At 37.2% G+C, this 13,934-nt stretch overlaps 1 protein-coding gene across 1 annotated transcript in view; it reads right to left on the bottom strand.

Moving 5' to 3' along the window:
• The window catches only part of LOC126469856 (annexin B9-like), a 36,185-nt gene extending 23,135 nt beyond the window's left edge, over window positions 1-13,050 (bottom strand). Inside the window, exons 1-6 of the mRNA XM_050097162.1 lie at window positions 12,967-13,050; window positions 11,727-11,766; window positions 11,477-11,653; window positions 7,118-7,322; window positions 5,344-5,423; window positions 959-1,031 (exon numbers count right to left, since the gene is read on the bottom strand). Coding sequence (XP_049953119.1) covers window positions 959-1,031; window positions 5,344-5,423; window positions 7,118-7,322; window positions 11,477-11,653; window positions 11,727-11,753 — 562 coding nt within the window. The 5' untranslated portion in view covers window positions 11,754-11,766; window positions 12,967-13,050. The remainder of the gene's footprint in view (window positions 1-958; window positions 1,032-5,343; window positions 5,424-7,117; window positions 7,323-11,476; window positions 11,654-11,726; window positions 11,767-12,966) is intronic.
• Window positions 13,051-13,934: the final 884 nt, after the last annotated feature.

The following is a 13,934-nucleotide window of genomic DNA, read 5'->3' on the forward strand; positions in this document are numbered from 1 at the left end:
TGGCAGTCTATGTTGACTAGCTGGCATTTAAGTCTTGTGTCCAATAAAGTACATCACACCACCACATGCAATAAGTTTAATGACTGCCAGATTACTGTGCATCACCTGTAGTCCGTTGCAATGTGAGATTTTTTACTCAACAGCAAGTTACATGGGGGCTGAATGCAGCCCTATTTTTTCCATTATGTACTCCCATTCCAACATGCTCCAGTACCCAGTGTAATGTGCTCACTTTTCTTAGTCTTTGTAGGCTGAAAGACAGCAAAATGATAAGGTCAAGTCTTGCATTGATCAGAAATACTGTTATTAATTGCAAGTGAGTTATGAAGATGCATTGTGTGGTACGGGGAACAACGGTATTGAATGCCAGTGACTAACAGCCACAACCTTGCATACGATTTTTTTTTTCTGGCATTGCCGACAGGTGAGATCAACATCTACCATGACAATATTTTGTCACAAAGAACCAAAACGATGTTTAGAATATTACCCGACAGCACTTTCAAGACAGTATTCCTGGAAAATGTAAGATTGTTTTTACACACTGTGCAGGAAATTTGCCAAGAAAGTTGACTTCAGCACACAATTTACTGCAGAGCATGGTCCATTCTGGAATTTACAGCATATTGTTTGTTCGCCCTGGAACTGGGTAATAGAAATTTTATTATGTTCATCTGCAAGAGGCATAAGAAACTAAACTTCTCTATATTACAGAGTTATTTTTATAGTAGTTTTGATGAAAATTTCAAAACAGAGTGAAAGATACTGTATATTTCAATTTGAAATTAGAGTCAAAGAATGGTAACACCAAATTATGTCGCTTCAAAATTAATCACCCACAGCATCCACATACATTATACACGAGTCAGATGACTATCATCTAAATTAACTTGGCCATTGTGGGTAATAACACACACAACCGCATGAAATATAACAAATCTTTCACATATACACTCACCTGCATTGAAAAGTTCCTCAGCATCACTTCTTGCAGCTGCATGATCAACTGCTTGGTTCTCATCTCTGTTGGCCTGAAAATTACAGTTCAGTTTTGGCACCAGTTACTAATGCCCTTCAGTAAAAGGGGAACAAATCTACAATATTCAAGTGAAATGTTTGTTAACAGCTCTTCACAAAGGAAAGCAACCATTGTGAAACTTTGAAATACTGTTCTATTTATGCATCATTAATCTGAGTTTCACATGTTTGTCAGTTTGTAGGTTTATTTGGTGTTTACTTTTTGTCAAAAGAGGAAGGAGCTTAAAGTAATTAAATGTTTTCCATTACTTTTTCTGTGTGCCACACACCAATCCTGTATCATTAACTGGTTGCCTTTCTCTGATTTTATGTATATACTGACTTCCAAATTTGTAGAGCAGTCAAAAAGCACTGAACAATTTTGGAATACTAAAGTGTGATTGCACTGAGCGACATTAGTAGGGTTCGAAAGAACTAAACTGTAAGCTCAACAGTCCTCTCCTGAAGGGATTAAAGCCTACTATTCCTTAAGGTACAAAGGTTGACATCAAATTTTATTTCTTAGCAGTTTTGTCAGAAGTGTAAAACAGGGTGAGAGGAAGAGCAACTGGAAGACAGCCACTAAACAGAGCAGAAGCGCAGGACATGGGATGACCAAATGCAGAAAAAGGTCTCCTGGGGATTCTCTTGCAGTGAAAGGTCAGTTTCTGCATCCTCCATTGGGCTGGGAATTTGTCCTCACACCAGATACAACTGAAGATGATGCAAATGTCAAATTTAACTGTGGATTATATCAGGTCTTGGCCACAGGTTGTGCGAGTCCAAGTGTTTAGGAGTTGGAGTTTACTGAAAGAGGCCTTACGTATACGATTCCAGACATTTTGTAACAGAGAAGCTGTTTTCTTCTACAAGCCTTGTGTGACCAGAAACACAATAAGCCTCTGTGTGGGAGCAGATGGAAAGGAAATTGTTTCCTTCACTAGTGAGGAAAGGTGAGAGATTTTTAACTGTGAAAGCTTTCATTTCGCCGAAGAGAGATAGTCAATTACACTGCTTGTAGTACTGTGGCAGTCTTATCCTGTAGTGTCACTGATGTATCCTTAGGAAGTAGCACAGCGTCAGTTGCTAGGGCAGTGTTGAAAGCACACCAATCTATTTTTAATTGCACGTGGTGAGCACTTATATTTTCACTGTGGAAGGGATGCAATTATCTTTCAGATGTCTCATGCCGTCTATTAGCTTGAGGGGAGGAGATTAAGTACAGCACAATGGCTTAATACATTTACTGTGCCACAGGCCAAACTAATTTGAGTGGGAGATGTTTCTGTTCAATATTCATAGCTGAAGGACCTGTGATCTGTTCCACTCAATTTCATCAATTGGCTGAACATAAAACCTAAAAATTTATTGAGGGAAATTGATCCTGCAGTTTGTTGCCCCTTTACTCTCCAACTTTGCAATTTAACATTAACAATCTAGACGTTTCAACTCGATCTAGAGATATGGCCATTACGGACAGTAGACCCAATTACCTCTCACACGTGACTTGACAGCCAGAGCCTCTAATTCTGTACTGACTGGTACTTGCAGGCATTTTTAATGAGAAAGTACAAAACACCAGCTAATGCTCTTTCAGGGCCAAATACTTCTGAAATAGGCAAGGTGATTACATAGAGCACAAATATATGTTTCAGGGAATTTGTTTCCTGAAACATTATGTTTATTAGAGGATGAAATTATAGTAGAAGTTTCCTAGATGCTTAAAATACCCATACAGTTCTGTGGATAATGATTGTACGTGGACAGTTTCAAACCTGGTGTTGGGGTGGCTGTTTTTATGCAACTGGAGTTTATGGATCAAATTAATCCATTGGTTTTCTCTAATGTTCTTTTAGATCCTTACACAGTTTTATCTCTAGCTGGGGTATTCAAGTGTAAATCTTGGCAGGAGGATGAGAACCATTTTAATATTTCTACATCCACAATCTGCACGACCTTTAACCACATGCTGACATCTGGCCACAGAACTATGTCATGTCAAGTAGCCCCATAGAAAGAACCATTCACTGGGTGGCATGCCATATGAGGAGTCATTTCAAGCTAGGGCAAGGGAACCAAGGTCTCACTGCAGGTAAAAATGGAAACAAGAAGGGATTCTGTTGCCCCTCTTTCCCTCATGAGACATGTTTTAAGACATCACCAGGGCCTGACATTGAGGGACAAGTTGGTGTCTTAACTAGTACTAAGGAAGATGACAATTACTCTATTTGCAGGGATTTGGAACTGGATGAAAGCACTGTTTCCTTTGCTTTTAAATACAGGGTTAGTCAATAATTTGTACTATTTCTTCCTGTCCTTAAACAGATCATTTCAAAAGAGAGGGGAATGCTCTCCACAGTTTACACAGAATGTGTTGGTTCCAATGTATGACTAAACTGTCCACTGCCTTCACAGTAGAAGTCATTTGTGCCTAAGAACACAAACCTTTAGAACACCATGGGGGTGGTGAGTACTATAACTTTTCACAATAATTTATTACTTTTATTTTTTCCAATAGTAAGTTTCCTTCAAAACCTGAACTAGAAGCATCAGTATCTTCTGTTCACTTTTGTCCCCCTTGGATATAATGAAAAAATGTACACACTGTTCCAGGTTTGCATACAGTGTTTCGGTTACTCCAATGTCAGATTGCAATGAAAATTGAAACCTTTGATGTCACAGCCTTTTGAAGAGTGGTGGTTGAAGTAATGTTACCAAGCTCACAGGAGAGCAATGCTTGTGTCAATAGCACCCATCATTAACTGGAATAGGAGTTATTCACATTTTGGCGATTTATGTACTTTCACAAGTTTGTCCTTTATACACTTTAAGGAAAAGAAGAAAAACATAAAATGCCTTTCAATCAAATAGGAGTCTTTCTTGTGGTTTCTTTCAAATTAACTTTCCTTCCACAGTGTGGCTGATGAAGTAAGTCTTTGGATCATATTTTCAGTGAATCTGCTTATTTAATCTGGTGATAACACTGTGGTCTTGTGCCCACCAATTTGAAAGTGAGCGGCTTCATGACTAATCACCAACCATAGCACCACCCACAGTGGGTGCTCTCTCCCCAGTGAAAGCTGCCTAACATGGTGACAGTTGCCTGCAATCAATGTCCTGGTCTCCTCCAGCACACACATTTTCATGCTTTGGAGATTTCTAGTTCTGGAACAACCAATGTACTCTCAGTATTGTCCGGAGGATACTGCTGTGTGGCTACCTGGCAACCCCATCCAACATCACACTTCTGTTTTAGGCACCTAATGCAATTCCTTCCAAGAGGTGTGCAAGATATAACTGCCAAAGTTAGTTGAACACATGATGTACGCCGTTCTATACATGGCTTTCATTACTACAAAATTCTGGAACACCAAGAAACACAAAAGCAACAAAAGTCAAGAAAGCATAATCAATAGCCATAATTTGTGTTCTATAAAGAATCCATGTTGCCAACAAGGAACTTTTCTTATAGGTGCCATCTGTGAACGGAAGTCAGAATGTACAACTGCAACGGACTAAAGGAAACATTGCAAAAGCTTGTTGCTTTATGTTCATCTCTCACACCAAGGAAAGGAGTTTTCTTCCTGAGGGGAGTAGAATTGTGTATCCAGCCTCAGCATATGCCTGTCAAAGGAATGATCATTTGATATTGTTAATAGCAATGTTTATAGCAGTAAGCAATTAGCAAAACCATTAAAGACCAAGAGATTTTCACCATTTGAATTTATATGTACATCTAATGAGGTAGTGCCCCATCATCTGAGGGCAGTTTTTGTATGTCCTGATGGTCACAAAACTATCACAGCCTGTAACCACTGCTAAAGCAGTCTGCTTTTCTGGGTAAATGTAACTTGTCAATCTATAAGACAGCTTAAGAAGTCTAGTAGATGAAACTTATTTTCTAAAGCAACACAATGAAATTTCAAAACACATCAGAGAAAGGAAAAACCATTCTAGAACCAATTTAACATGCTGAACAGAACAAACATTTGTCAAGCAACTGTCCATTACTAACATGCAACTTTTCCATTGTGCACACAAGCATATAAAATCTAAATCACTACACAAAATAGGTCAACATATTGCCTGTTTTATTCTGTCTCAGTACTTTCAATTGATTTATTTAGCAATTTTCGATGTTTTGCCTGCACTGGCAGTCATCAGCAATGGAGGGTGAGCCTTTCACAAAACTCAGCTGCTCACACTAGCAAAATGCCAACAAAATTATATTTTGGTGAAAGATCAAGACAAAAACCAACAGGCAATAAGTAAAGAAGTGGCCAAGACAGCCTGAACAATTTTGTACAAAACAGGTACTTTACTCACCATGCACAAAGAAACAAGGAGCCGTTTGAAATGGCCTGATGTGTCTCCTTTCAAATCACTCTCCAAACTTTTGCCATACACTTTAACAAAGTAAAATTTATGATCAGGAAACAGTTTTATCAATCTTTCATTAAATTTCCTTCAATTCGAAGACTTCTTGCACCCTTCACCACAAAAACAAATCATGATAGCAAGTAACTACTCACATTTATCAGTTCAAAATGCAAAACCAAAACTTGCTAAGACCCGACTATTTTCTTTAATTCAGATGAAACAGACATTACATTTTATGATCATGCTGCACCAAGGGTAACATGTTATGCATTCTAACATCTTCGGTAAGACAACTCACAGTACAACATAACTTATGTTTACTGGAGACAGGGAAAAACCCAACACCTAAAAAACTAAGTCATCAATGTGAATATTTTATCTTCTGCAACACTATTACACATCATTAATAGTAAACTTTATATTTAGCTTTCAAAATTTATACTATTTGGAAAACATAACAAAAGTGAAATTTTAAGTTTTAAATGTGATTAAATACCACTCACACACAACAATGATACTGGAATATCAATCTAGGCTCAAATACTCCATGATAAAGGTGTAACCATTATTACTAGAATAATTACCCTTGTTACCGTTAATGAGACTATTGGGAGGGGGCTGCAAACTTCCGAATCACTATTGCTTTAACAATTCTCTTTGTCAAGATACTACCCACTCCCCTATTACCAGTAGCACTTTTAACTATAGCACAAGTTTTTCCATTAGTGGAGGTGCCATTACAGATTACCAATGGAATTGTGTTTAACATTATTTGCTCTGTGACTGGCTACAAATAATAATCAAAATTACAGGAATTTTGAAATCACCCTTTTGCAGCTACAAACTAAGTTCCAAATTCATTAACAGTATCAAATGCTAAAAATTAAACATGCAGAATGCAATAATTGAAGGAAACTACTGCAAATCCATTTTAAATTCATTGTTATATTCCAGAATGTCCTACCTTTGTGACATTACACTAACTAAATGTCAATCTACACAGGTGCCAAATGATATCTAAATTTATCATCTACAGAGAGAAATGAGCTTCACGAACTTTTATTGTAATTATCAAGATATTTTTCAATACAACTGCACCAAAAGAGACTTAAAATAAGAACTGTGAAACTTCCTGTAAAATTTTCATGGCAGAGAAATTCAACTTTCGTATATCAGTGCACCTCACATTTATTTTTCCTTTTTCCATTACAAGCTACAAGCTTAGTATATACGTTAAGGGAAATGACAAAATTGATGGGGATTGCCAGATGAAATTTGAAGCTCATTCCTAAATACTATTTTGTTGACTATGTGGGACTCTACTGTTCCACAATGAGTAACTCAATTCCATTACAAACCAAGTAATTTATGCAACTCAGTATGATGAATGAATCTTCTTGAATCAAATTATTAGGTTTTGGACACATTTTGACACCTTGTCTTTTTTAAAACCTGATATTCTTATTTGAGTTACTTATTGTTATTATAGGAAATATGTATTTCCTCAGTCACTGAGAAGGTATTTTTAATTCGGTACTTATGGCAAAGGGAAAGCTTAACTTTCTACAAATTTATCATGCCCTCATATCTATTACAGCAATTAATAGGGCATTATAGTACATCTACAAAAGCAATTTCTCTGCTGTAGATCCAACACACTATTGTTCTCCAGTCATTACATGCACTGAGACGCAAATTTTGCCACAAAAATGGTACTCACAGTTTTCATAGAATGTTGATATGGTCTTGATACCATAATTGCTCAGGGTACACAAAATCTCAATAATAGCTTCCTCATCAGTTCCTATTCCAGCCATGGCATCATGTAGTTCCTTAGCATAATACTGAGGAAGTGGTGTCATCAGCCCAACGATAACATCCTCAAATTTGCCACTCAGTTCACTCTTCAATTCCTTTATCAAATCCTGGAAGTCATTTGTTTAATTACTTTAATTACTTCAATATTACAATTTTAGAGTATTCTACTTCTGCATTTACTAGCACTTTTTCTTAATTACTGGGTATGAAAATCTGGTATTTTAAGGAGCCAAAATTTCCATTCCCTTTAACAATTACCAACAATAAGACATACATTACAACAAAATGCACCTGGACGAGGGCAAGATGTTCTGGCAAAACCCCCCACTTTAAATTTGTGAATATGTAGATCAATGAATAATATGAATACATTATCCAAGTTTGATTCCACATGATTGTGCAAAAACACGCACACGCACACAGGTTGCCCAGCTTCAAGACAGCAGCACCTGAGAGAAAAATGCTGGAGAAGGAAATCTGGGGGACGGGGGGGGGGGGGGGGGGGCGCAATGATCCTACACCGGAACTTTAAAGAGCTGTGTGTGCACACGACTTTCCTGCATGGACAGAGACAGAGAGAGAGAATATATATATGTGTGTGTGTGTGTGTGTGTGTGTGTGTGTGTGTGTGTGTGTGTGTGTGTGTGTGTGTGTGGGGGGGGGGGGGGGGGGGGGGGGTGCAATTGGTTCTGTAAGGGTAAGTCCTATGTCCTATACAGAAAATTGGAAGTGCAGCTCAGTTCCATCATTGACTGGAAGAAAGAGCACCAATTAAATATCCACACCACCTTGTCTCAACTCTAGCCACTTTTATTCGCACTTCAACAGGGAGACCTTACTTAGAGGGGCAGAGTTTGGAATGAGACATTCAAAGCTCTCATTTACAACCAAATTCCGTCATTACACACCAACTCCACCACATTGTCTTAAGTATTACATACACTGAGAAGCAAGCCATGACTAGATAGTCAAACTGCTGCAGCCTCTACATCCCGTGTGGACTGCATCTTTAGGCAAAGTGCTTTAATGAATAGTTCTGTTTAAGGAGTGGGAGCCATGTAACTGTCAAAAGCCCTGCTAAATTTTTTAGAACTAAAAGTGGTGTCCCTCATAAGTTTATAAAGATTACAAAATGTTAATGGAAAACAAGTACAAAATTATTCACCAGAAACAGTTTCAGTGGCCATCCATGAGGTGTCCATTGGCAGCTGCAAATTATTATTATTATTATTATTATTATTATTATTATTATTATTATTATTATTATTATTATTATTATTATTATTATTCAGGGTCACATTATCCTTGGTTAAATAATCTGAAAACACACACAAAGGGACGAACTCCTCAAAGCTCTAGACAGGGAAGCAATTAACCATATACTCGAAGATAATTTCTGAATAGCTAGTCAGAGCAATGCAATTACAGCTGTGCTGTCACAATTTTTCCTTGTTTTTAGGAGATGAATTAATATGGCTGTCCTCTGTACCAGGAATTTTTCCTGGTTCTGGGAGAGAAACTAAAGGAGAACTTTCTTAGCATATTTTATGACATGCTTAGCAGTGGAACCCAAGTGCCTACCACCTGTCTTTGCAATCACAGTAGCAGCTGGAAGGCACATCCTGGTTCTCTGTGCAGGTAATTTGATCAAAATGCTGCACCATAGTATGGTGAAAGCCTCCAATGCTCAAAAACACTCCTTCACTGTAATGCTGCAAGGACACTTTCCACCTCCCTCTGAAATCTTACTGCTTCCAATAGATGCAGTGGTTTAGCAGAAAAGTCAAGTTTAGGAACATTAAACATTTTGAATGAACTATTGCAGCAAGAGCTTTATTCGTGTCAAAATGTAAGTTTTCATACTTCTCGTGCATGAAGGGATGAGCACTACCTTTAGCTCACTCCATATGGACATTGTCCTTTCTGGAGACATTTCTTAAAACAGGGAAGCAACTCAAATGGATTTAAGACAGATGAACAGTGGTCTTCATTGCATACCAAATTCTCATTCCTCCAGAGGACCTCAACTGTAATGTTCAAACCATTTGAACAATTTTAATTGTTCACAGGTTCCAGCTGAGCTGGTGACCTTACCATGGTTTGAATAGAGGCAGGGGTTTTATAGTTTTTCCAAGATCAGTTTCTTTAACAGAGTATGGTTTCAAATTTCAGGTACAGCTAAATCTGTACATTGTTTGAGACAGTTTGTTCCGAAATATATTGGATAGGTGCACACGTGCAGTGGAGAGCAAAAAGGAAAGGATTCAGCTATTCATTAGAAATTCAAGGCAGTATATGGAAGAGGCAATACCTATGCAATTTGACAAAATTGAAATTCAACCCACCTCTCCTAATGAAATTATGAAAATAAACTCACTCAAAAGTATAAGGAAACAGAATTTACAACATTTCCGACAGAGTCCTAAAGCTTGACCCATCAAATAAGATTTTCAGCCACATGTGTAGCAGCTCACTGAAAAACAGCATTTTTTTCAGAGACTGAAATATGCTGTTAAACCATTGCATAGAAAAGGAGCTAGGTCTGATGCTAACAACTACCACCCAATCTCACTTCTTACAGCTTCTTCAAAATTCTTGAAGTAATATATTCAAGAGTAGTATCACATTTATAAGTCCACATCCGTAGCGTAGCAGTAGCGTTACTACCTACCCACGCAAGGGGGGCCGGGTTCAATTCCTGGCAGGGGACCGTGTTTCATGTCCATCGTTTTCATCATAATTGACACACAAGTCGCCGAAGTGGTGTGAGCTAAGAAGACTTTCAATACAGTGGCCCAACCCCCGAAGGTGAAATCCCAGACAATAAATGCCATATGATCATTTCATTTCATCACATTTGTAAAAATGAAGCACTAAGAGAACGTCAATTCGGTTTTCAGAAAGGCTTTTCAACAGAAAATGCTGTATGTGCTTCCACTGATCAAATATTAAATGCATTGAATAATCAAACACCACCCATTAGGATATTTTGTGATCCCTCCAAGGCTTTTGATTGTATGAATCATGAAATAATTCTAGACAAGTTTGAGTATTGTGGTACGAGTGGGACAGTGCACAAATGGTATAATTCATATTTAACTGCAAGACGGCAAAAGATTGAAATTAACAGTACAGATATCTGCAAAGACATCAGTAGAGTCCTAACTGGGGAGGTATCAAGAATGGTGTCTCACAGGGTTCATTAGCTGAGGAAATAATGTCTTTCAGAAAATTACATGGTTCTCTGCAAATGGACTCACTAAATTTTAAGAAAAAAACAGTTTACACAATTCTGGAAATTAAATGGCATAACACCCGCCATTGATAAATATAGTATACGAACAGAAGTCTGTTGCCGAGGCAGAATATTCAAAATTCTGGGTGTGTGCATTGATGAGAAATTGAAAGGGAAGAAACATTTATCATCTGCTGGAACTGATTCAGCCACTTACGCTGTCAGGGTTATTCAAAACTTTGGTGATGAACATATCATTAAATTAGCCTACTATGCCTATTTTCATTCACTGCTTTCATGTGGCATAATATTTTGGGGCAATTTGTCACTAAGAGAGATAAAGTATTCGTTTCACAAACGCATGTAATGAGAATAATATGCTAGAGCTCACCCAAGATCATCTTGCAGACATTTGTTTAAGGAACTGGGGTTATTCACAGTACCTATATACACTTATGAAATTATTTGTTAATAACGCATCCCAACTCAAAAATAGCAGCGAAGTAGGTAGCTGCAACACTAAAAGAAAGGACGATCTTCACTATTCTGGTTGAAATCTCACATTGACACAGAAAGGGATAATTTGTCATATAGCATTAAAAGTGACAGCCAACTAAAATTAAAAGCAGAATGAAATAATTTCTGATTGACACCTAGTCAGATGAGTTTTTAAATGTGAAGAAATAATTATTTTGTGTAAAGAAAGCTTCTGTTAAAGAAACATCCCACATCACAAAATGTATAAATGATCTATGCATGCATGCATGCATCCATGCATGTATGGATGTACATTGCCATGACACATTCATTTGCTTTACATGCTTACTACAAAACATTCGAACTGCCGATCGATCTTTACTGGAATTTAAACACAGCATACTAGTCAGATTGAGTTAGTGAAATATGAATTAATATTAGTCTTTGATACAGTATGTTATCTACACAACTAATTTCGAGTTTAATTACAACCAGTAACTATCAGCGTTTTACTAATTCTGAATTACCGACCATTATAAAGCACATTACCTTCCCATAGAGAGTTTTGAAGGTTTCAGCAATTTCAAGCCGCTGCACAATTCCCCTATGTGCAAGAACATCTATTATGGCTTGTTCATCCGTACCAAATCCTTTCATTGCTTTTCTTAACACTTCTGCATCAGCTTTTGCATCAAACGGCTGAGCAGGATAAACTGTAGGTTTGCACTGCAAGAAACATGGTGTGATAAGAAAAGGAACTAGCATTTCCATACGTTCAACTGATCAGCTACTTACATACCTGTGCAGGGTAATACTGGCTGCTCATTTTGACAATTTGCCTACAACAAAATTTCAAAAGTAAGTACAGAAAATTATGTACGTAACATTAAGTTACACAATCAGTAAATTTTAAAGCACCTCTACTCACAAAAAACCTTCATTGGAGAAACAAAATGGGCAACATGTTTTAATAGCGCCAGGTAGTTCAATATACTAACTTCGAATTTTGCATACAGTACATGACTTGACCAACTAGTAACAGAACTAATTTCCACTTCTGAAATCCTATATTCATAGTTTCAAAGCTGATGTCAGGACAAAGAAAGAGCTCTCGCTGACATCAACATACATTTTATTAACTGTATCGGTTTACCTCCAGAAGAACATTATGCTGTTCAGCATGACCTTTATGGAAATTTACTCTCGCAGCTACAAATTTGATAGGAACAGACATATTTCCTAGAACCTTTGCAGCATAGGATCAAACTTTCCATGCTTTAATTTACCATAATAATACAAAATGTCAATCACAGAATGAATTTTTAACTGCTCCTGTTCTCAAAGTCCTTTTAACAGGTCAAATCCAAAGTCAGCAGCAAAGTTTAACCACCGCCAAAACTTGTGGTCTTCTAAGTAAAATATGTCTCTAAATTTATTACATTTGATACTGTAACAAAACACCTGTTCTCCAATAAGTCAGATTAGAGTTTTCCTACAAGTTACAGAAACTCTTGTTTAGCTTAGTTACAAACTTATGCAAACTGCGGTTTAAAAAAAGTATTTGCATTCTCTGATACATGTTCCACAAAAGAATTGTTCAATCCATGCGATACTTATTACACAATTTCCAATGGAACACCCAGAATGACAAATTCAAGAAATTTACAAAATGAATTTTTCTTGAACTAATGTGAGCTGCGCTTATTGCAGTTTCATTCTAGCATACTAATTGCTGGTCTTCCAGACAATACCGATGTTGGAAAAGCAGTATAACTTTAAACACGCAGAAGACCAGAAAATTAAATACGGCAGTCACAGACGAAAGCCGTTCCAATACATTCATTATTGCACGTTTCCTTTCTCTGAACCGTACCAATGAACCTCATACGATGCGTCAGTTTTACTAGCACTACTAACAATGCCAAAACTTTCAAATAACACCAGCTTAGCATAAAAATTAACATACTATTCGAAAGCCTAAAACATAACACTCCACTACATAATAAGGAATAGAAACGGCAAAAATAATAAACTTACACAGTTTCAACACTAAATCTCTCAAACTGTCAACTGCAGTCAATGAGAGTTAGACAGACAACATAATAGCCGCAACCTTATGACGTATGACCTACGCCCATTCGCAGGTATCCAACACTGGAAAATAAAATTTCTCTTCTCAGTCTAATGTCTCTCTTGAACAATGTTTGGATTTTTGCCTTCCAGCACGTGTTGAACGAAGTTTTTTGTGGTAGAAAGGAAACTTTGCAGCTTTCATACGTTAAAAACGTCTTAAATCATGGACCTCCTGTATCAAATAGATTAAGTGGCGTCTGAGATTTCAAGAATCACATAAATTAATTTTCTGCGTATATGTAACTATGTGTCTGCTGTTAAACTATTGTGTTTAATAGGCGAATACATGAAGTAACGGGTTCTATGACCTTTACTTGGGCTCTGTTAAACTATTTGCAAATAGTTGATCACATATCCAGTTTTAAGCTTAAATAATCCATAATACTAGTTCAGATAATGAAGATCTGACACCTGGGAAACTCACTTTGAAGTAGACATTACAACATCTCTTTCGTTCGGTTAATGATGTATATACTGACAGTATCCACATTTCTTAAAAGGTTCCTATCTGTAAAATAATTTGCAGCATGTCTGCTCTTGCTGTCATACACGCCATACCTTACAGCAAACTGTTATCACAGTCCAAGCAGTTACTATGACAGGAATGAATCAGTGATGCAGATCGTGTGTCCTGTAATGCAGAATATATATCGAGTCACCATGGTGGAACAACATTTCATGGTGTTACGAAAGATGGCTACAGAGTTTTGTTTAGTATCCCTCATTGTACATACATACTCAACAAGATAAGGAGTTGCTGAGTGATCAGTTTTCGGCTGTGTAGATAAACGACACAGAGACGATGCTGATATCGTCATTTACGAATTTTGTAAGATTTCTTCTAGGATAATAAATTACAGAATCTTACCCACAA

The sequence above is a fragment of the Schistocerca serialis genome, chromosome 3 (genome assembly GCF_023864345.2).
Source record: "Schistocerca serialis cubense isolate TAMUIC-IGC-003099 chromosome 3, iqSchSeri2.2, whole genome shotgun sequence".
In the NCBI taxonomy this organism is placed as follows: domain Eukaryota; kingdom Metazoa; phylum Arthropoda; class Insecta; order Orthoptera; family Acrididae; genus Schistocerca; species Schistocerca serialis.